Source organism: Xiphophorus maculatus, chromosome 9 (assembly GCF_002775205.1).
Source record: "Xiphophorus maculatus strain JP 163 A chromosome 9, X_maculatus-5.0-male, whole genome shotgun sequence".
NCBI classification, from domain to species: Eukaryota; Metazoa; Chordata; class Actinopteri; order Cyprinodontiformes; family Poeciliidae; genus Xiphophorus; species Xiphophorus maculatus.
Window position 1 is genome coordinate 22851796 of NC_036451.1, and position 23248 is coordinate 22875043.

The 23248-nt window shown below is 40.3% G+C and overlaps 1 protein-coding gene across 2 annotated transcripts in view; it reads left to right on the plus strand.

The window, feature by feature from the left end:
• The window catches only part of kdr (kinase insert domain receptor), a 31571-nt gene extending 17202 nt beyond the window's left edge, over positions 1-14369 (plus strand). For both annotated transcript variants that reach the window (XM_023339727.1, XM_023339728.1), the window contains exons 16-30: positions 3454-3560; positions 3910-4042; positions 7218-7322; positions 7653-7766; positions 8454-8542; positions 9638-9785; positions 9867-9958; positions 10065-10187; positions 11059-11170; positions 11250-11349; positions 11436-11541; positions 12770-12897; positions 12973-13057; positions 13426-13511; positions 13622-14369. In XM_023339727.1, the coding sequence (XP_023195495.1) occupies positions 3454-3560; positions 3910-4042; positions 7218-7322; positions 7653-7766; positions 8454-8542; positions 9638-9785; positions 9867-9958; positions 10065-10187; positions 11059-11170; positions 11250-11349; positions 11436-11541; positions 12770-12897; positions 12973-13057; positions 13426-13511; positions 13622-13838 (1745 nt within the window). In that variant the 3' untranslated portion in view covers positions 13839-14369. The remainder of the gene's footprint in view (positions 1-3453; positions 3561-3909; positions 4043-7217; positions 7323-7652; positions 7767-8453; positions 8543-9637; positions 9786-9866; positions 9959-10064; positions 10188-11058; positions 11171-11249; positions 11350-11435; positions 11542-12769; positions 12898-12972; positions 13058-13425; positions 13512-13621) is intronic.
• The last annotated feature ends 8879 nt before the right edge of the window (positions 14370-23248 follow it).

Below are 23248 nucleotides of genomic sequence, written 5' to 3' on the forward strand. Positions count from 1 at the left end.
GCACCATCCTGATGGTGAAACATAGTGGTGGCTGCATCATGCTGAGGCAAAGCTTTTTCTTCAGCATCAACAGAGCAGTCAGTCAGAGTTTCTGGGGAGATAGATGAAGCTAAATACAGGACAGTCTTAACCCTCCTGTTTATGTTCGTTTCTAGGGTACAGCAATAATGTTCGTGGGTCAGTTTGACCCAGGGAGTGTTTAATCATGCTATAGTGTCAGAAACCAAAACATTCCTCCAAAACATTTTTGTATCTGATTATTAACTCCATTACTAACCATTTCAATCAGTATTTGTGCAATGATGTTTTATTATTTCTCACAAATTAAAGATTAATAACAACAACCTGCTCATTTACTCATTTGGACATAAAAAATGGAATTTACATTTTTAATGTCCACTGAAAAAAAACCTAGACACAAAAAAACTATAATTTCCTTGAAATTTATCTTTGGTAAATTTTTTTATATTACATTTATTTTTTTTTTCAATGGGTGACCTTTATAATTGAACTTGAGACACACATACTGTTCAGGGTCAAATTGACCCGCTGATTAAAATCAAGATAAATGAGTCATGCAGAAACTATTTATGTTTTCCTCCACTTCTGCTGAGTGTCACTCAGAGTGGGTGGAGTTTGTCCACAGGAACAGAAAAGATTCCCATCAAAAGTTGTATGAACACCTGCTTTCTCGCAGTTTCCTAGAAGTAAAGAGAATAGTGAGAAAGTGGGCTTGTGTGTGTCGGGGTGTGTGTGTGTGTGTGTGTGTGTGTTTGTGTGTGAGTGTGTGTGTGGTGAAATATGGTTCATAGCTGCAAGAAAACATGTAGAATTGGACATTTTTAAATCTTCTTTTGCACTTTAACCTGACTGCCGGGTCAAATTGACCTGAACAGTATCTATGTAAAAAGTAGACCTAGGGGTTGGTACAAATGTGTAAAATGAATAAATTTTCAATTCATATGTAGAGTGCACCTATTAAGACAAATAGAAAAAGTTTCATGCAAAATAAATACTTCCAAGTATTTAAAAAATATTTTTAAACTTTAAAATGTGTCAATTTGACCCGGAACATAACAGGAGGATTAAGGAACCTGTAGGAGTGGCTTAGATCAAAGTACATTCATATCTTTTCAAGGTGTCCCCCAGAAAACTTGCTAAGCCTGGCGGTTGGGCTCTAGGGCAGTCATTCATCCTGCGACCTGTTGAGTTTTTGAGTAAATTTTTTTTAAAAGTTGACAGGAAATTTGAAAATATTACTTGACAATCACGTTATTGAAAGAGTGGAAGATTAATACCTGAACACCAACTATAAAGTCTTTAAAAATGGAAACATTTGAAAAACACTGAAATACATAAGCAATGTTTAGCCTGGTGGAGGCACAAGTACAGCCTGGTGGCCCACCAGGCTTGTAATACTCTGGGTCAAACCCTGTTTTATTGGCCCAGTCAAAGTTCACACCTATCCAAATGGGGATCCGGTGAACATTCAGAATGACCTGAAATGCAGCTGATCGCTTTATCAGTCAGCTTTATAAATGACTTATTATTCTTGTATGAATTTTGTGTCTTTTTGTGATTGTTTTCAGCCTCTCTTCATAGTTCCTTCTTTCAGTCTCTCTTATTCGTCCCTTTGCATAAAAGCTTTGAGGCCCCTTCACCCACTGGGCATCTGGGACCTGTGCCCAGTTAGGCAGCTCAGTGATGCACCCATGGCTCCCAGTAGGGAAAATTTAATGAGAAAAATTTTCACCCTCTATCTTTTTTTTTTCTTCTTTTGAAAACACCCACAAGTGATTAATTTTTATCCCTTGACGTCAAGGTTTTCCCACTTCACGTTACACTTATAACATCTTTGATATCAAAGAGAGCAAGAATAACTTTGCTTCCGCATGACAGGAAGTTGGCCCAGTTAACGCACATCCTCCTGGGAGTTTCTGAATCCAAAACAATGAGGAGACTGCAGGACAAAGGGAGAGGCCAGCCCTGCCCCAGCCTCAGCCTCGGCTCTGTTGTCTGTGCCTTTCTGTCCTGAACGCAGAGACGGAGCAAAAAGCAACAAACAAACAAACAAACGTGCTAACTAGGAGGGCCTACGTGATCCTGTCCCTGTACGCAGAAGATGGACCAGGTTAAAGGATCTCACAGCTCCGTTCTGGTGCATGTAGAGATAATACATAATACTCACGTTGCTCAATCTTCTGAAAAGAGAATCTCTGGTCTGAGGTTCTTCGGTGCGACATGCTCACAGCTGATTTAGTTCTCTCTCCAGACCCAAGAGGATCCACTACAAAATTCAAAATCAATCAGTGTGTGAAACGTTCTGGAGAAATCAGACAGTGCGTCTGCTGCAACAAGCATCTAGTCGTCGATCTCTTCCAGAGCAGTTTCCTTTTCCACATTTTGACATATTGTGGAGGAAGTGGAAGAAAAAAAGAATGCATGATTTTCAACGTTTCTTTTTACAAATAAAAATAGGAAAAGCAGGACATAGATTTGAATTCAGCCCCACAACAAGCGCCTCTAGTTTCTGGAACTGAATAAGTTACAACTTCAAATGTTTTGGGGGTAAAAATCTTCACCACCTTTTCACATCGAGAAATAAAAACTCCTATCGTCTTCTTTGCACAATATGTTGCTGGAGTTCTTGAGAAAACAGACGTGTTCTTGTACAATTTTGAGTTATATAATAATCTTTATACCGTCACCCAAAATGTGAAATGATATGCCTAATGCTGATATGCCTACAGCTATTCAGTGGAAAATATCTGTCCATTAAGCACATATTTCAGCTACAGATTAAATTTGTGTAACTCGAGTGGTAACTATGTGGCCTACAATGTACTTATATTCTATGAGACAAATACAAAAGAAACACTGTGACCTTATCTGTGGAGTTATGTGAATAATATTCTTTGTCCTTCCAATCAGCCACATGAGTGACGTATGAATTGTTCCCCATAAGAAGAAAAAAAAAAGGATCTGGAATGAAGGGGGGGGAAAAATCCCCTGATATTGTCCCAGACCACCCTTTCCTTAGAAAACGAAAGAATACACACGACTCCTTCAGCCCTTTCTGACCCACCCACCGCAAAAAACATTTTGGTAGTGGAGATGTGGTCTGTGGTAGCTTGTAGTGACACCCTACTGTGTGTCTGATAGGCCTTTTCCAAGTTGTTTTTGGCCAAAACCGTTTGCCCTGACTCCGGGGTATTTGTTATGACTGGATAAAATATCAGTTTGCTTACAGTCCACATTCCAGCAGTCTCCTTCCCTCGACCAGATCTCAGACGTTCAGACGTACGAGCCAAATACAATGACCGAAAACCTCCCTGACTATCACGCAACGCCACATCGACATTCTGACTCAAACACTGGTCGTTAAACTCAGTCGCTGGGCTTGATTTCTACCTGTGGATTGCCCCTTCAGTAGTTTGTTTGTGTGTCTTCTAGGTGCAGAGGAGAAGACTAACGTGGAGCTGATTGTTCCCATCGGCTCGGTGGTCATAGCCATGTTTTTCTGGCTTTTGATCGTCTTCGTCATCCGTGGGCGAAAGAGAGTAAGTAACCTTTGACGCTCCCGTCAGTACTAAGAAAAATAAAATAAAAAATCAGCAGAGCACGCTCATGTGCACAAGCGGCCACAATCGCAGAGCATGTATGATTGATTAGAGGCGACTGGTTTGGCTCTGGGAGGACACTATCTTTTGTGTCCAGAAACAACGAGTCCACACTCAGCTCCCCTAAGTCACGTAAGCCTGCAAACAGCGACTGGGCCTCATTTATCAGAATCAGCAGCCGAGACACTGGAAACCTGCCTGGACAGTTTATTGTACTGGGAAGCTGAGACAAACAGCAGCTTATTAACTCTTAGTTTACCTTTTTGACATCTCCTCTTCGCTTTTCCAGCCAACTAGAGACCTGAAGACCGGCTACCTGTCCATGATCCTGGACTCGGAGGACATGCCCATGGACGAGCAGTGTGAGAGGCTCGCATACGACGCAAACAAATGGGAATTTCCTCGAGACAGGCTGAAGCTCGGTAAGATGTGATCGTCATTAAGTCTGTGGAACATCGAGAAAGAGTCCTTCGACACGGGCCGGTTTTGATTAAAACCAAAACAAGAGTTCATCGGCTATCCAGATCACATCACGTTGTTAGAACATTACTTTTTAATTTAGGACAATCAAGTGCAGTATGATCAAACTCGAATCATTCACTTTGTTGCCCCAACACAATACCCATTGAGGTAGTTGATGACCAGTCTGCAATGACAAAAAAAAAAGTTTTACGCAATCACACGGCACAGTAGCCAAAATTTCTGCCTTTGTTTGTGTTCAAGTGGATAAAAGATGACCTGATTTCCAAAAGGGAGAGAGGAGGAAAAATGGCATGAAGCAGGAAATCCTCATATTCATGCAGGATTCAGATAATCTTATAAGATTTTTCCAGTGTTCATGATGCAAAAAGCCTCAGCATCAGAATATTTGTCACCCTGCCTCGGCTTGTGCGTGCTGCACGTTGCCTCTTCCTCACTGAATGAACATGGAGCAGATCATCCGTGATGCCGCAAAGATAGCGCAGCCATAGAAAATGAAGGGATGGAGTTTGGGGGGAGGAAACGAAGCTGGGCACTAACCCATTTAAACCCACCGGTCACAATAGTGACCAAGAAATTAATTTCACTTTTAAAGACTCTAAAAAGCTTACTGATAAAAATTTTCAGTTAATGTTCAGCAAATATTGAAAGTTTAGAGTGTGTGGATAATACTGATGTTTAGAGTAAATTATCACATGACCAGAGCTGCTTATGTCTCGGTTGCACCTTGGCGAGAGGAAGACTGCCACAAACCTCCCAAAGAAGAGGTTAGTAATGTATGTTTAAATAAACATACAACAAATATTTTTTGGTGCATATCATCTTTAAAGTGTCTAGTTATGATATTCACCTTTGCATTTACAAAAATTGGTTTGGTGTGTGAGCAGGATGTGTGAACATGTTGACGGTCACAATAGTGACCGGTGGGACAATACATTTGACCTAGGTACGCTTATTTAAATATAAACCATATTCTTCCAATTCCAAACTTCTTCGTTTTTAAGATTAATTTTGAGTGTGGTTCTTGATCTGTCAGACTTGGTGATGCCCAGACAAAGTATACGACAATGTAGTTATGAGAAAGATGGAATCCTTACTGATTTTGGTAGTGGTGGCTTAGACATGGACTATAAGGGAAAGAGAGGCCATTTTCCATGCCAGATTTTGAATGCATATGATCAATTCATGGGACAAGAGGATGATCTCCCCTTCACCAGTCATGTGGCATTCTGTTAGCACCTGCAAAGTTCATGATGAAGGGACAACTGTCTCCTTGATGTACCCTTTAAAAATAAAGAGGACTCAAATGAGGTTCTGACACAAGATGAGAAGCTGCTGGTCCAAAAGAAAGACAACAATATTTTCACAGTAGAAACAAAGATGAGAAACAACTACACAGAGACTGATGTCAAATAGATCAATGAGCACATGAGACCTTCATGACCAAAACCCCTCAAGCTACAGAGTCATGATCAGGTCCAAGAAGTGGTGGTGGCCCATCTCAAGAATATGCCTGTAAATAGGGTGATGGTAGTTTAGGAGGTTGGAGTTCATCTTGTAACTGGTGGGTCTCCTGCTGTAAGCACCACTTTGTCTGTGTCAGTCATTGTGATCAAGAGGACAATTCACCCGCCATGCCTGCCGGTGGTAGCCAGAGGACCTGGTGGTGCCAGTGTATGACTGCCTCACTTCTGTCAAACTGTGCCAGGGAAGCTGTAGCTACAATGTAGTAGCTTACTGCTATCAGTGTGTGAATGTGTGTGTGAATGGGTGAATGATTAAATGTGGTGCAAAGCACTTTCAGGTCATTTGAACTTGATAAAGAACTAGGACAGTACAGGCCATTTACCTTGTAGATATTATTTTACAAATGTGTCGTAGGAGGGACGACCGATTTGCTGACCTTCTCACGGGTTGTGGCTTATTATCTTATGCAAAGGTTTGGCACAAAGTCAGTAGGTCATGGAAATAGATCTCAAATGGACACTTCTCTTCAAGATGTGACCAAGACACTTACTGGTCAGTCAATGCAAGGATCGTTTCCAGAGATGTTGCTTTTGCACCCAACATGCCTGGGAGAAATTCAAGGCTTTATTGCACATTGAGTGCTTCAAGAAAGATCATGGAAAGTAAGAAGGGGATGAAATAACCCAAAATTGAAGAATACCAAAGTCGACAAATAATGAGAAGGAGCTACTGACCTTTGACTCCAGGCCTTTGATTCCAGTATCCTGTGTCCCTGGTCCAACACACCTGAATCAAATGGATCATCTCCTCAGTATGCAGCCCAGTTCTCCAGAGTCCTGCTAACCACAGCAGAAACGGATGGAAACGATGCCTGACACGGGCCCTCAGTCCCTGGAGTTGAAGACCCCTGGACTAAGTTTATTACTGTATGACAGTGTGACTGACAGATGTTCATGATTTTCAGTAATATAAATGAAGGCGTCTACTATAGAGGTTATCTTTATGATCTATGTTCATGTGATAACATAACACTACAACAGACTGAAGTTCAATATAATTATGCATAAGCACTCAAATTTACCCTTGTTTAGAATATACAGATAGTCAAATTTGTACTTTACAGAGCAAATGTTGCACCAAAGTAATGCTGTGACAAGATATATTCAAATAAAGAAACAATGTTCACCTTTTATGATCTTTTCTATTTGGAAAAAGCTCTTTTAGCTCGTCTTAGTAAGAACACCATATTATCCCACCGGTCACAATTGTGACCGATCATAAAACACACTTTTTTATATATTTTTCCACAATTTTTAAAATGATTTCCCCTTGATTAGTTCAAAGGCTAACATTGACATCTGATTTTAATATTTTCATGTCTGGTAAAAGTTTGGGTTTAAATGGGCTAAGATAAAAAGGAAGTAAGGACGAAGGGAAGGACGAAACGAAGGGAGGAAGGAAGGAAATTAAGTTGGACACTGAGAAGAAAAGGGAGGAAGGAAAGGATTTTTTTACAGTCAATTAAAAATAGTAAAATCCTACTTGGAAATATATCAAATCTCGCTTCATGCCCTCTAGACAGATGATGAAGACCAATAAATACCACAGCAAATACTGACCGTCGTCTCTGGCTATTACTTTTTGATGAAGGTGAACCTCTGGGACGAGGGGCATTTGGTCAGGTTGTAGAAGCAGCCGCCTTTGGCATTGAGAAAGCTACTACATGCACCACGGTTGCAGTCAAGATGCTGAAAGGTAAGTATTTTCTCTTCCTTTCTTGGGGGGAAAAAAAAAGCTCTTACTGCAATAGAAATTTAAGGTCGACGCCCGCCCTGTGGCGGGCATGACGTCATGTTTCTGTGTGTGTTTTTTGCTCCAATGTGATAATAAATTTTGTCAAAATGAAACAAACACTGTAAAATCACAAAGTTTAGGATGTTCTGAAAATAATGATACCAAACAAGGTAAGGTAAATAGTTTTTATGGTGAAAATATAAGGGTAAATTCAAAATTAGACCAAAACGGCCATTTAGACCCAAGACTCCAAAGGGTTAAGACATAAGGAGCCGTTTCATTTTGTTACAGAGGGAGCTACAACCAGTGAATATCGCGCCTTGATGTCAGAGCTAAAGATTCTCATCCACATTGGACATCATCTCAATGTGGTCAACCTGCTGGGAGCTTGCACCAAGCCCGGGGGTGAGTCAGGATGCGTCGATAATGAATCAAGAATGTCTTTTTGTGTATAAATATATAGCCTTTTTTTTGTTGTTGTATTCCACAACCTGATACTATTTGAGATAAATGTGTTCTTTAGCCGTATTCCCAGATCTCGGTAAAGTATTTTAAGGGAAGAAAGAGACAGTCTGCATCCTCTAACTGTAAAATTCAAATGTATGCAGATGATATTGTTGTTTTAAGAAAATGGCACCAACATGACTCAAGAAGATCCAAAAGAACTTGGAGCGGTATGGTTCATTTGTCTAAACCAGTTGGTGTTTTTCTTTGTCCTTTGTAGAACAAGACATTTTTTTATATCATTGGAAAGGATGAAACCATCTTAAATCTTAAATCATGTCAGTTTAATTGTTCATTTCCATATTGATGTTTATGAGGTAGTTCATTTAAATTACAACTCTATGGTTATTTTTGTTTTATATTGAGTGAAACTAACTACGAGATCCGGATCTCGTAGTTAGGAGATGACGTGTATTTATTTTTTTCCTTTGGTGAATGCAATGTTTTGTTGCACTTTCTTTTAACCTTCTATTTTGCACACCACCCTTTGTTAAATATGGACATTAAAACGCAGACATGAGCCTCACCTGCAGTTTTTAGGCATTGCTTTCTTTTTCCTTCATGAATTTCACACGTTTCCTCTTGCAGGACCGCTGATGGTGATTGTTGAATACTGCAAACATGGAAATCTATCCAGCTACCTGAAGAGCAAGCGTGGAGAGTACAGCCCATACAAGGTGAGATACGTAAGCTGCTTGCAGCCAGTAAAACATGGCCAGCACTTTAATGTGGTTACCTGCAGCCCAGAAAAAAAAAAAAAAAATCACAACATTGGCCACACATCTTAAAAGTATGTTATAGTAAAGATCAGCTTTTTTTTAGTTATTTAAAACCGTGGAGTCGAACATGACTGCAAATTTCTGCATCGAGTAGAAATTTTTTTGCTGTCAAAAATTAGGAAAACTCACCGCTCCGCTTTGAGAAAATCCTGACTCCATGATACATGCGCAGCAGTGTGGCTGTTTACATTTCCACTCAGCTGAAACACGTCCATGTCGCTTGCATGTCGCTTGCTGATTTTATTTTGACACGTTTCCCCCGGCTGGTTCCAAAACGGCTAACAACGGTGAAATCCGCTGGCCGTCACAGCAAAGAAAGCTTGCTTTTTGGGAAAAATGAGAGGAAATCTGGATGAGTCCGATTACACAGAGGAAGGACTGCTCCTTCGAGAAACAGAACAAATATACCGCCCAAGGATAATTTTGGCCACGGTGCACAAAGTTATCCAACCAGTACTGGGAGTAAGACGGACCAAACGCAGTAGCTCCAACTTAAAGACGTCTGCACACGCTTGTTCTGGCAAGGCTGCGGGTTAGGAGGCGTACACCTTGGACAGGTTGTCAGTCCATCGCAGGACAACACAGAGACAGTTTAGAGATGTGTTGCTATACAAATTTGATGTCAAAAAAATCAATTGTAGCCAAACAAATTCATAAAATACGTTTTTGTTCAATCTTACCGTAATGCAGGAGACAAAAAAAAACACACCTTATTATTTGCCCACATGATACTTTGCAGAGGTCAAGTGGGCTTTTGTGTTCATTATTAGGAAAAGTGGCTTCATCCTTGGTCTGCATCCATGAAATCCAGAGGTGTGAAGTAAACCTGGGAAAGTCTGCTTTGAGATGTTGCCACCAGTTTGGCCCAGATTTTTTTTTTTTAGGATGGCCTGAGTGATGGGTCAGCGCTGCAAACAACTGTTTATTTAATAAAAGTAACTGATCCCGCTCCTAAAATAAAATGTCTTTTTATTATCTTTCTGTGGCGAACAGAGAAAGCGAGCCAGTAGCCAGAGGTGGGCGCCTGCTGATGAGGATGTGACTGAAGGGGACCTCGGTTTGGGGGAAGTGGCCCAGCTGGACATCTGCACGGGAACGGCTGAAGACAAAGGTTCATGCGCCAGCGGTGACCCTAACCAAGGTTGTGAAACAAGAAGTCGCTCACCTCTTTTCACCGTTTTCATTTGTTGTGGGCAGTTTTGTCATTGAAATGTGATTCCAGAGAGCTCAGTTGACGACCATCTCACAATGGAGGACCTGATAAGCTACAGCTTCCAAGTCGCCAAAGGAATGGAGTTTCTGTCTTCTCGAAAGGTAAGAACATTTGGTCTCTCTGCTGTCATTTAGGCCTCCAAACTGGAGGACATGATGTCTTCATTTCTGTGCTTTAAATACACTTTGACTTTGCTTTCCTCTGCAGTGCATTCACAGGGACCTAGCAGCCAGAAACATTCTGCTCTCAGAGAATAACGTGGTGAAAATATGCGACTTTGGTCTTGCTAGAGATGTCTACAAAGACCCAGACTACGTTCGCAAGGGAGATGTGAGTCTTCTGAACTCGCGCATGGAGTTCAAATCATATAATTGAACTAGATCAATCAATCAATCAATCAATCAAATTTTATTTGTATAGCACATTTCAGCATCAAGGCATTTCAAAGTGCTTTACATCATATCAAACACAGAAACACAAAGCAACATAGAATCAACGATCAAAACACGACATTAAGTCAGGTTCCATCAATACATTTGTAATTGATTAAGTTTCAAAAACAATCCTAAACAGGTGGGTTTTTAGTTGAGTTTGCATCCATAAAAGGTTTACCTGTTACACTCCTACTGTGTTATATGGAACAAAATACCTGTTGCTATTTTTATTCCCACTCACGCTCACAATCACACAGTTTAAAACGATGTAGACAGCATTTTAATGGGCTTCTGGCACAAGGCTCCGTACACCTCTTTCATTACGAGCAGGGACTCCGCCGTCCCTCACGGATTTTTGTGCAATTCTATAGTACCTATTAGTGTCTAGAATTTACAGGGTTTGTGCTACGCGCAGTGACCCTCAGTCACTCGCTGTTTTTCTTCCGGCACTAGGCTCTGTACACCTCTTTCACAGAATTTCGCTCTGGGACTCCATCGTCCCTCACAGAGTTTTGTGCAATTTCAATATAGAATCAACAATCAGACCATGACATTAAGTCAAGTTCCATCATTAAATGTGTAATTGATTACGTTTCAAATACAATCCTAAACATGTGGGTTTTTAGTCTAGATTTAAAAGAAGTCAGTGTTTCAGCTGTTTTACAGTTTTCTGGAAGTTTGTTCCAAATTTGTGGTGCATAGATGCTGAAAGCTGCTTCTCCTCGTAGATGGTTCAATAAAACTTTTAATTTTTGCTGTTATTACAGGCCCGCCTCCCTCTAAAGTGGATGGCTCCTGAGACCATTTTTGACCGAGTCTATACAACTCAAAGTGACGTTTGGTCCTTTGGAGTTCTCCTCTGGGAGATCTTTTCCTTGGGTAAGCCTAACTCTAACCCCACATTGCAGCATGCATGTAGACCTCTGTGTTTCCATAACACCATCTGTCTCTCCTAAAGGGGCTTCTCCCTATCCGGGTGTTTGCATCGATGAGTCTTTCTGCAGGAGGCTCAAGGAAGGCACAAGGATGAGACCTCCAGAATATGCCACCACCGAAATGTGAGTTCTAGCTGAAAAATAACCACGGAGGAGCACAAAACGGCACATCTCGGCTTCAACCCTCGTTCTCTTTGTGGTCCAAACAGATACCAGACCATGTTGGACTGCTGGATGGATCGGCCTACAGACAGGCCCACGTTTGCAGAACTGGTCGAACACTTGGGAAATCTACTACAAGCCAGCGCACAACAGGTCTGCTCCAGACAAAACCAAAACATCCTGTTTTGTTTTTTTAAATCAAGTCTTCATCACCAGGAGTTGGAAGCTGACCTGTCAGATCGTGAACATATTACTTATTACAGTCAGTTGAATTTTTAGTCTCCTTTTTTTGTTGTGTGATCGCCGCGGCTGTCCGTGGGTTCTGTTATAAAACACAGTTGATTAAATTCAAACCCGTTTAATGGAGTGTTGCAACAAAACATCTGGGAAACATGCAAGAATTCAGGGTAAAAAGATGAACTGACTTTCATTTGCAGCAGAAGAGTCAGAAACACTTGCAGCTGATTTGAAATGGCTGGAAGTTGTGTTAAAATAGAGAAATCTTTTATTGCAAAAGACAAAACTAGCTTTTAATTCAAGTGCGTTTGGTGGTTGAGAAATTATTTTGAACTGAATCACCGGCGCCGCACTTTTTGTAGGTGCTGTTGGACAAGGGCCAAAGCAGGCCCACAGCATCACTCTTCCTTCAGCAGTGAGCAGGTGCTCGTTCATACAGTCTTCGTTTGATCGGTACCTCTGAAGTTTGTTCCTAAAAATGTATCTGTAGTTTTGTCCAACCAAAGCACTTGGTTCCAGTTAAAGTACAAGCAGAGTAAGGATCTCTATGTTTGATTTGGTAAGACAAAAAACAAAAAAACATTTTCATGTCATTCTCTCTAAGCATGAGTGGTTGTTGTAGAGACGTTATGACTCCAAGTTACCCCTCTTTCCAGTTGTTTTAATCTTTTTACTCTTCGCACTATAAATAGGAAATTTTCCATAAGTAGGTATTTTGTGATCAACATATGCCTGCTTTACTTGAACAGATTGTTGTGTTTGTGAGTTTAAAGAGGAAGTCATTGATCACATTAGATGAATTAACTCTTATTAATGAACTACAAAACTGCCTCAGTTAAATTTATTTTTGTATTAATTGCTAGGAATGCCTGTTATTTTGGCACAAAAGTAATTTTGTAAACAAACGGACTCAGTTTGGGGGATAGATGGATAATACTAAAATTTTCAGTGTAAGTGAATACCACAGCAGGCAAAGATCACCTTCTCATATGTGTTTTTAAATGTCTTTACTTGAGTAGCTTCGAGTAAACGTGACGAGCACTGTATGTTGCTTCTTATCGCTCAAGTTTAAGATTGTAATTGCAGAATTGCTTAAGTGAGTGTGTGTTTGAAGTTATGCTATATAAATCCTCTTTCTCTCCAGGATGGGAAGGATTATATCCCCTTGACAGCAGAAGGATGCCTACTTTCCTCTGAGCCAAAGAGTCCTTACGGCTGCCCTCAAAATGGGGAAACCCTGGAAACCCACTACGACATCCCATCATCCCTTGGGTCAGCGTGATTCTCTCATCATCCCACCACTGGTTAGTGTCAGTGGTGCTTTACTGACCTGTCCTTTGTCCACAGGCTGTCCCAGCAGAGCAAGAGATGCAGTCGGTCTCTCAGTGTGAAGACATTTGAAGACATTCCTCTGGCGCACAGCAGCGTCATGGTGAGCCCTGGTCGCCCATTCATTTCTGTTCCTTCTTTAAATTTATTTTAGTGGATACCAACTGCAAACACGCCATAACAGCCAAGGTTTGGGACATACGCTTGTTCAGTTGTCTGGTCATCACAATTGGCTTTCATCAAAACTTACTCAAATCCTTGCACATGTTCATTTATCCCACTTCTGACGCCAAATTTGTGGGAAAAATGTTAATTTCCTGCTATATACAACTAACGTACTTATAGGTGCCATGGCGAAGAGGTATTTAGTGTTAATTACTTCAGCAGTCAGTGGTCTTAATGTTCTTACCTGATGGGGTTTTGTTTTTATGTCATGACTCAAACATTTCAAAATGGTTGGCTCTTCTGCAGGAGGGTCACACAGACAGTGGGATGAGCTTCTCTCCAGAGGAAGTAAAGTGTTTAAATCAACAGCTCCCAACTACGCCCAGTTTCAGGTAAGTGAATACACTAAATCAAAGATAATATATAACACTTTGTTGCCATAGAGTAGTTTTCCTTTTCTTTTACTTCCCTAATTCGTATTGCCTTTGATTCGAACTCGTAGCCAATTGCTCCGCTGCAAAAGCAAAGAGTCCGTGGCGTCCGAGTCATCCAATCAGACGAGCGGATATCAGTCAGGGTACCACTCTGACGACACAGACACTCCAATCTATGCAAACGAGGAGGTCATCATGAAGCACAACATGCAGAAGAAGCCTCCGCTGCCCAAGATGGCGGACAAGTTCAGCGCCGAGATCCGCTACAGCACGCCGCCTGTCTGACCCTGTGCACTCCTCACCTCTTAGACCTCGAGTTCCCTCGCTGTATAGAATATTTATCCTTTTCATGAGTGTTACAGTCAAGGAGCAATGACAGAAGACATGTCTGGAATTGCAGTGGTGTTGGGGGCTTTTACTTAAGAGGAAACGCAGCAAGTCAGAGCAGAACAAGGACGGTTGTATAATAAGGTTTTCTTCATCTCTCTTTGGACAACCGGAGGAATGGACATTTCTGGACACGCCCACTTCCTGACGCACAATCCACAAACTTCCTCTACTGCAGGATGTGAATCTGGCCTTTTAGATAAATAAGTCAGGAAGTTTCGTTTTGTTTTTTTTTTTCCTCCTTTCTTTCGTACCGTAAACTTTCTTTTGTCCGCACATTGAATGGCCAGTTCTCATAACAGTGTTTTTGGAGCACATTTGTACATTTCTATTATTCACGTTCCTTTCAGTATTTTTTATTAAAAGCAGATGACTAAACCTAAATTTATTGTAACTAGTTTTATAAAAATTAAAATACTCACCACCTGCTGTCCTTGAGTGTTTTTTCTAACTGCTTGCAGCCTTGGTTTGAGATTGTTTCCATCACTTTTCACGCCAATCCAGGAGGCCGTTTTATCTGTTCTTGTGAACCACAAATGTCTCATTTCCTCCTTATGTGTCTTTTACGAGGAAAACAATACTTTCTCAGCCTTGGCCTCTCACTTTATGAGTGAGTGCGTCGTAGGGACAATGCTATGTCAACCTTGGGTATTGTTTTTAGGTGGATCCACCTAATGTGTGCAGTAACCAAACTATAAACCCAGTGAATTGGGGTCAGTAACATTATTCTCCATGTTGAAAAGTGGGGAATTTATTCTATGAACCCAACCCTACTTTCAATTTCTCTCCAATTTTTTCCCACTGTGTTCCTTGGGAAAATATTATTTTTTATTGTCAATTACGTAAAACCTCATTAGTTTGTGGTTGTAACATGAAACAATGCGGTGTAAGTACTTGAACAGCTGCCTCCTCCGTAGCGGAAACAGTAAAATGCTTAGTGTTTTTGCCGCAGGCGGTGACGTGGAGACTAAAAGCTTGCGGGGGTATACCCGGTCTGAGTGGCTGACGAATGAGAAGCTTGACAACAAAAAAACGTATTTTGTCTGCAATCAAGGACAACGAGCTTTTCTAATTATGGTGTGTCAGAGGAAACGGCCCAGACTCTGGGGGATTACTTCAAACTTCCACCTCTAATAGTAGAGGTATATTTAGAAAGCCCTGTCTGTTCCTGTTTGTGGAGGACATACAGGCAGGTCAATGACAGTGAAGGCAAAGGGAAGGCAATGCCTTCTTAACCCTCCTGTTATGTTGGGGGTCAAATTGACCCGTTTTAAAGTTTAAATTTATTAAAAAAATAGTTGGAAGTATTTTTTTTGCATGAAACCTTTTCTATTTGTCTTAATAAGTGCACTCTACATATAAATTGAAAATGTATTCATTTTACACATTTGTACCAACTCTTAGTTCTACTTTTTACATAGATACTGTTCAGGTCAATTTGACCCGGCAGTCCAGTTGAAGTGCAAAAAAAGATAAAAAAATGTCCAATTCTATATCTTTCCTTGCAGCTATGAACCATATTTCACCACACACACACCCAGACACACACAAGCCCACTTTCTCATTATTCTCTTTACTTCACTAGGAAACTGCGAGAAAGCAGGTGTTCATACAACTTTTGACTGGAATCTTTTCTGTTCCTGTGGACAAACTCCACCCACACTGAGTGACACTCAGCAGAAGTGGAGGAAAACATAATTACTCTCTGCATGACTCATTTATCTTGATTTTAATCAGCGGGTCAATTTGACCCTGAACAGTATGTGTGTCTCAAGTTCAATTATAAAGGTCACCCATTGAAAAAAAAAAAGTGTAATATACATTTTTTTTTTTACCAAAGATCAATTTCAAGGAAATTATAGTTTTTTTGTGTCTAGGTTTTTTTCAGTGGACATAAAAAATGTAAATTCAATTTTTTATGTCCAAATGAGTAAATTGATCCTTAATTTGTGAGAAATAAAAAAAAAAACATCATTGCACAAATATTGATTGAAATGATTAGTATTGGAGTTACTAATCAGATACAGAAATGTTTTGGAGGAATTTTTTGGTTTCTGACACTATTGCATGATTAAACACTCCCTGGGTCAAATTGACCCATGAACATTATTGCTGTACCCTAGAAACGAACATAAACAGGAGGTTTAAACCGATATTACAGTGTCCATATTCATTCAGATGAGTAAGAGCATAAATATATGGGACTGTGTTCAAGAACGAGTCCTTAAGTAATATTGTATGTACTATAATTCAGTACAAAATTACTTTGCTACGCAACATAAAAGTTTGTCAATTGTAATTGCACTAAACTCTAGGATTTTTATTTCGCAATAATCAAGCAACAGTGCCCTCTGCTGTGAAAACAACATAATTACACACGCATAACCAACCAATATTCACATTAATGTGACGTTGCATGAATGTATGAAAAGAGCATTGCTTCATGTTGCAGCTTTTCTGGTCCCTCGTGTGAAATTAGGGACACAATACTAGGGTTCAGAAACAAAACAGCATGTGTGTTGTTGCTGGAACTCAAGAGTAATTTCCTCTGGAATAAGCAAACAAGCTGCAGGGAGATCTCTGCGGAGCCAGGAAATCACTTGGCATTCAGGAACAGTCCGTTTGTGGACATTGCTATTCTCAGTGCAGCAGAAAATTGAGATCCGTCCTGCCAGCAAGCGAGCTCATTTGATGGAGACGGATAAGGAGCAGAGAAAGGCAACAAGCAGATAATGAAACGCACCTGTGCTGGGGATTTTTATCAGCTTGAGATCTGGAGGGAGATCAAAGTGTCTCAAATGGCTAAACTAGAAAAAAAGCTGAGCATGTGTTTTCAGTATGTTTATCCCATACTTGATACAAATCAATTTTTATTTTGTTGAGTATTCCCAACAATCAAATTGGATGGGTGATAGTTAGAATTATTTTTAATATCATTTGACACCATCATTTGCCAAAAGGTGGTCATTGGCCCGCTTTTAAAAGTTTTTCAAATTGGCTTTTTTTTTTTTTTTTGTAGCTCTTTACGCTCAACAGGCTTAAGATCTGGTTTGGTTGTTGTTATTAAGTTTACGTTGGGGGATTATTCACAAAATAGGTGATCAGTATTTACAGGGAATATGAAGGATGGAGAGGTATCAATAGTGATGTTCCTGAATGAAGAATAAATTAACATAACCTGTAAAGCATCACCAAAAGAGAAATACACCTAAACCATCTTTATTCTTTTGCGTTTTAGAGCACTTTACTTTTAAACTGATGCTTCAAATGTTCCTTTCTAGGTATGTGTGTCATACAGAAAAGCCTTTATGGTGCAGCATCTCTTGCTATTTGTTAATAACGGTTAGTTTATCAGGAAATAGCCATTCAGTGCAAACCTGATAATGATTGAAATGTTTTTAAGTTTCTTTGTTGCAGGCCTTAGCTTCTCTCAGATTAGCTGTTTTAGCTTCATCCCCCAGAATCAACTAATCTGGGTTTATGCTAAATTAAGACAGAGAGAGAGAGAGAGAGAGACCGCTTTTAACCTTCTAAAAAAACAATAATAATAAAATTTAAAAAATCAGAGCAATTCTTTAAGACAAAGAAAGCAATATATTCAGTACCCAATTAGGGTTGGACAAGTATAAATTAATAAAAAAAACTTGATGCTAAAAGGTTTGACCATACAACTGGAAAGCACAATCATAAAACACTTTTTGAACTCCAGCTGCAAACACATTTGTGTGTTTCTTAAAGATTGGTACTCGAATTAGAGTAAAGGCCTTTAAAAAAATTATTGTTCCTACTAAAACATTCACAACAGTTGTTGTAATAGATATAGTAAAAGTATATGAACTACCACACTACATAAAAGGTAAGAATTAACGTGTGCACTCAGAACATTTTGCCACATTGTTTACCTACAAAGAGCTAATTCTAGGTGTAATTTCTATAACTTTAACCACTAAGTGGTAGTAAAGCTCTAACATCAGACCATCACACTCTGTTAAAGGGAACAGATCATAAACAAGCACAGCACTGAACTTTCCTGACACTTGCTGGCAAAAACCTACGCTGCACCTCAACGAGCTACTGATGTGTAACAAACAAGGGAATGAAACTAGCCTGAGGTAATACTGCTCTGCAGAATTGCTCTCGTCTTGTTTTCCCCTCTCACTCTTCTGCATAGTCACAGCTCAAATGATTGCCTAAAAAAAAAAAAAAAGAAGAAAAAAATCCAATATACTTTGATACACACACACACACACGATTGATGAACCGGCTCGCAAAGTTGTCAGGCGTAATTATCATGTCACCATGCGATGTAGCAAATTGCAGTTTCTTTTTATCTGCCGGTGTCATTAAGCTGTCACTTCCACATAGCACCTCTACCTAGACAGAGAGCAAGCAAAAGAAAAAGTTGGATATTAATACACACCTACATACCCACGACATGTTCACAAGCACGCAGGTTTAACAGATGTATATCCGTTAGTGACAGGCTCACTGCAACCTGATCTATTATGAATGTCAGATGCCTGGAGCTTTCAAAGGCCACCTTCGCAAACACATCACTTACTTGCACGCAGTCGAGATTGACTCCGGTGATATCCCATGGCATTTCAGCAGCAAATAATCCCTTGGTATTTGGAAACGCAGGAGGCCACGGCTTATCGGCACGATTTTCACTCAGTCTCCTTTGCCATAGAAGGTCAGTGGAGACAAAGGCTACAGTAAATTGATTAAACCAGCTGCAGGAACAAACATGAATGATATGCCGTGTGCCAGGGACGATATCTGTGCCGCTCCCCCCAGGCTAGAGGCTGACAGTGCATTGTGTCCAGCTTCAGAGGAGCAAGTATCTGGACGTAACGGTGAGGTCTGGCAGTAACAGCAAAGTGACATGTTCTGTTGCAGCCTGTGAGCTTCAGCTCTAGGCAATGTCTCCATGAGCCTGTTGCTCTGGTTTGCTGCCCAGCAGGACCAGAACCGCTGGGTGGCACCCACAGAAGCATAGAGTCTCTAGATAGATGGAGGTCTGTGACAATAAAGTCTCGAAATTGTGCTGCTCAAATTTGTATGTTGAGATGAGATGATATTCCAAATCAAATTTATGTAGGAAAAAGAGCCAGAAAAACCCAAGACACTGAAGCCGTTGAGCTGATTTGGACAATCTCTCTCTTTTTTGTGCTTAATGACAGAGACATGTAATATGTGGTCTTTCATCACACTTTCAGCTCATTGCTCATTTCGTTCATATTTTTAGTTGCCTTTACTTGCAATCAGGATGCTTGAAATACTTACATAACAAGCTAATGTTACTCTTTCACAGTGCCTTGTCAAAGTATTCCCACCAGATTTAGCATTTTGTCGTGGTGCAACCACAAACTCTTCTCAAACTCCAAGAAGATTTGTGTCCATTTGTATTCACCCCATCTGAGTCAACGTTGTATAGAACCACTTTACAATGTAAGTTCAGCTGCAAGTATTTAGGATACTGTATGTCTCTAGCAGCCTTGGGCATCTAAAGACTAAAGGTTTTTGCCCAATCTTCTTTGCTTAATTGCTCAAACTCATTTAGAGTGGATGGAACCTGTGAACTTCAAACCTTCTGTGTTCTACTTGTTTGCCAGGTACACGGCAAATAGGCACCACTGCTGCATAATTTATCCAAATGCTGCTAAAACGTTGCTACAGTGACTTATTAACAACAATACCTCTCACTCTACTGTATGCAGACTTTCTGTATGCACCAATGATGATCCAGTCGTCTCACTATGCTAAATAAAGGAAGTGGCAAAAACAGCTCCAATGGCAATCTGATGAGTTTTATCAGTGATTCAGCCACAGGGGGCAGTCATGCGCTGTGTCTGGATCGCTGAGTACATTGAACTTTTATCTCAATAGATTAGGTGATTGTTATGAATTGCGAAGGAAAAAACTGTATGATAGCTTTGAACTTCCTTGTCGCTGTAATGTGGTATACAAATAAACTTAACTTGAAGAAAACGTACAACATCAAAAACAATGTTGTACAAAATGTGCTTAATGTCTCTTTCAATAATTCCCCTTCAGTACTTCCTGTTTTCACTCTTTGTCAGATCCGCCTCCTGAGCCAAACGGAGCCCGACCTTCCCTCCATCCAGGACTTGGACAGGCTGAGGGCTAGGAAAGCAGACCCCACACATCCTGGACATAAACTGTCTAAATGTTTACAGAGTGATATTTGCAAAAACAAAACAAAACAAAAAAAACCCGGCTGCCACAGAGACGTTTTCTTCCCTCATTCTCTTCTATTTCATTTGACACAATGAACACTTTACAGCCAGAGTTGCCAGCTATTCTCTTTCTTTATATATCAAAAATGTCTACAAATACAGGTAAATACTATTCCTCTATCCATATTTTATTTCTTCTAAAGTTAATGCATTAATTCTTCACATACCAAAGTCAAATTTCTTGTTTGTGTACTGTACACCAATAAAACTATACCGATTCTGATTCTCAGATAACAGTGGCCTCTGATGTGACACTACTGTTCATTATGTCAGTTATAAAATATCACTCATACAGACTGGAGTTGCCATCAACCTCTTCACAAAAGTTTATTTTTAGCAAAAATAACAAATCTGCAACTGATGTGTGAGATAATATTTGAACCAAAGCTAGGTAACAGTTCCAGTCTATTTATCTGAATAACAGCAGCGACCAACAGGAGCAGTTTTAAACTGTTGAATAAAAAATTTTTTTTTGATTTATATCATCTGTCATGTGTTTGAGGAAGGTCCCTTGCTGAAGCTATGCATTCAGAAACAGTGGCAAGCAATAGCATGAATGTCTACTGGCATGGCCCCACACACCACAATCGCTACAATGGTCTGGTCTTCTTCTCCAGCTGAGGACCCAGGAGGAGATTTGAGGAAAGAGATCAACCAGGACTTTGGATTGAGAAAGAAAACAAAAGAAAAAAGTGGAGCTCTGCTGGTGGTGTGTCTTACTTGATTTGTGGATAATCTCCAGGGAGGTAGTGACATGTATACTGTTATGGATGAGATTGGCATAATGTGATGGCATCAGTAAGGACGGGTAAGTGGGTGTTTTTCAGGAATGTTTTCAGAGGAGCGGCGAGGACTTCTGGTCAATTTTCAGCAAGGAGAAAGTAGATTTTTCTGGCACGGAATGACGGAGGGAACTATGAAGAGATCCTCCAGCAGAAAAGCCTGGACCCAGCAATCTGAGAGAACAAAGATAATTGACTTGACATGAAAGAGAACCTTCTTAGGGGAGCATGATTAGCTCTTGTTATGTAGGAACACTCTGGCAATTCTCCCACTGCGCTTATACTACCTCCTGATGAGCTACATCTGCCAACAGGAACTGCTCAAGCACACACACACACACACACACACACACGCCCGCATGCACACGCCACCCCAACACACCTGCATACAGAAAGCAGATATGACAGCAAGATGAAGGAAATTATTTCGATAATGTTCTTGAATAAAACTCAAAATCTCTTTTTGCTTGGAGATTTCACTAATCGCTTGCCAGTCTAATGTGACTATAGTCACCACAAAGCATTGTCCTGTTTTGGTTTTCACAATAAAGGTTTTCTGAACTGTTTCGATGAGTCTGTGTTTGACGAAGAATTATTTAGTTGATTCCTTACAATCTTATACGTAAGTTTTATTACAAGAAAAGATGGTGAAATGCAGCCTAATGCCGTAATCTCTTATGGCGAGGTGTTGGCACCTTTGAACAGCAAGATGCTACACAATGAACAGACAGCTTCTCTCGAAAACACACGTTCTCTTAACAGAAAGGATTCAACCTGACAGTCAACAAACTTGCTATGCTAGTAGCACACAAGTGAAGCTACTAAGAAAAGGATAAAATGACAATGAAGTTAAAACTATTAAAGGTAAAACAGTAAAAATCTAAAAACAGATGAAGAAAAGCGCCAGATTCAGATTTGTTTAATATGTTTTACATTCTTCGGGCAGCAACACCAGAAATATGTAATGAATAAACATGAAATAATCCACAGAATGATCTATTGTAATATCTCGGTCGTATATGAATATAAATAAATCTCTTTTAAGTCCAGAACAATATAAAAAAGAATATTAATTATTTATGAGCGTCAGCGTCTGGAGCAGCTCACAGCTAGGAGGAGCAGGAAAGCTATTTGTGTCTAGCGTAGCTGACGTTAGCTTTAACAAAACTGGACATTTTACAAAAGTTGTATGACTATTTTATGTAACTTAGTGGATTAAAAGCAAAACAAAATACCCATAAAGCAAATAAACTCAATGATACTGGACTGTGGGTGGTTAAAACACTCTCTCTCTGTTATTAACCTTTAGCAGTCTGAACTCCAGGTAACTTTTAGCTGAAGCATGTGTGGCCTGCTCCATTTGAAATAGTTCTAAGCACCATAAAATAAATTAAAAAACACTTAACATAATCATCCTAAGCTATTAATACTGCCCAGGTACCACACACACTGTGAACATAGAATGGTTGCCGTGTGATTACGGCTGACTCGGTCTCTGGGGTTAGGGTTAACTGCTACAGCTAGCAGCTAACAGCTAGCAGCGTCCAGAAACGACAAACAAGCTCAAAACGCAGCATCTCATTCTGATCTGGAACTGCTAGATCGCTTAGTTAGGGGCTTGTTTCCTGTTAGAGGCTGGTGGTGAAAACAAAATCTCCTCCTCAGGTCATATCGTAACAACAAGTGTAATGGTTAGCACAAGCTATAGGTGGCTAGCATAGGTGAGCTTTTGAAGTTTCGGGTGTCTTGCTAGCTGTGGTTTGAACAACATCGGCAGAATTTGGCTAGCAGGTGGACAGACTCGGTGAAGTGGCATTTCTCAGGTCTGGAATGAGCATCGGCTGCTGTGCTTCTCCCTGCAGGTTCTCTCTGCAGAAACTCTGAATAAACCCACAATTACGGTTTGTTCCTTCAGCTGATCAGTGCCGCACCGTCACCACTTGCAGTTCCAAGTGTGGCCTTCGTTAGCTAGCGAAGAAACAGATTTGCATGCCGTCTCCTCAATGTCACCCGGCCGGAGAGCGACTGATTGTCATAGCTTTTTGTTATGAGCTTCCATGATATCACAGAAGTTCCTTCCTGAAACTTTTCCTCTTCCTGCTGCTGAAACCAGAGGCAATGCAGAAAATATGTTGAACCAATAATGATCATACTAGCTTGTATTCAGTCCTTCATGCCTGGATGTTCAACAGTCGTTGTTTTATTTGTAATCCTTTTATTGAGTCTGTAAAATGACGAAAATAAAAGCAAATGGAAACAGATTTCA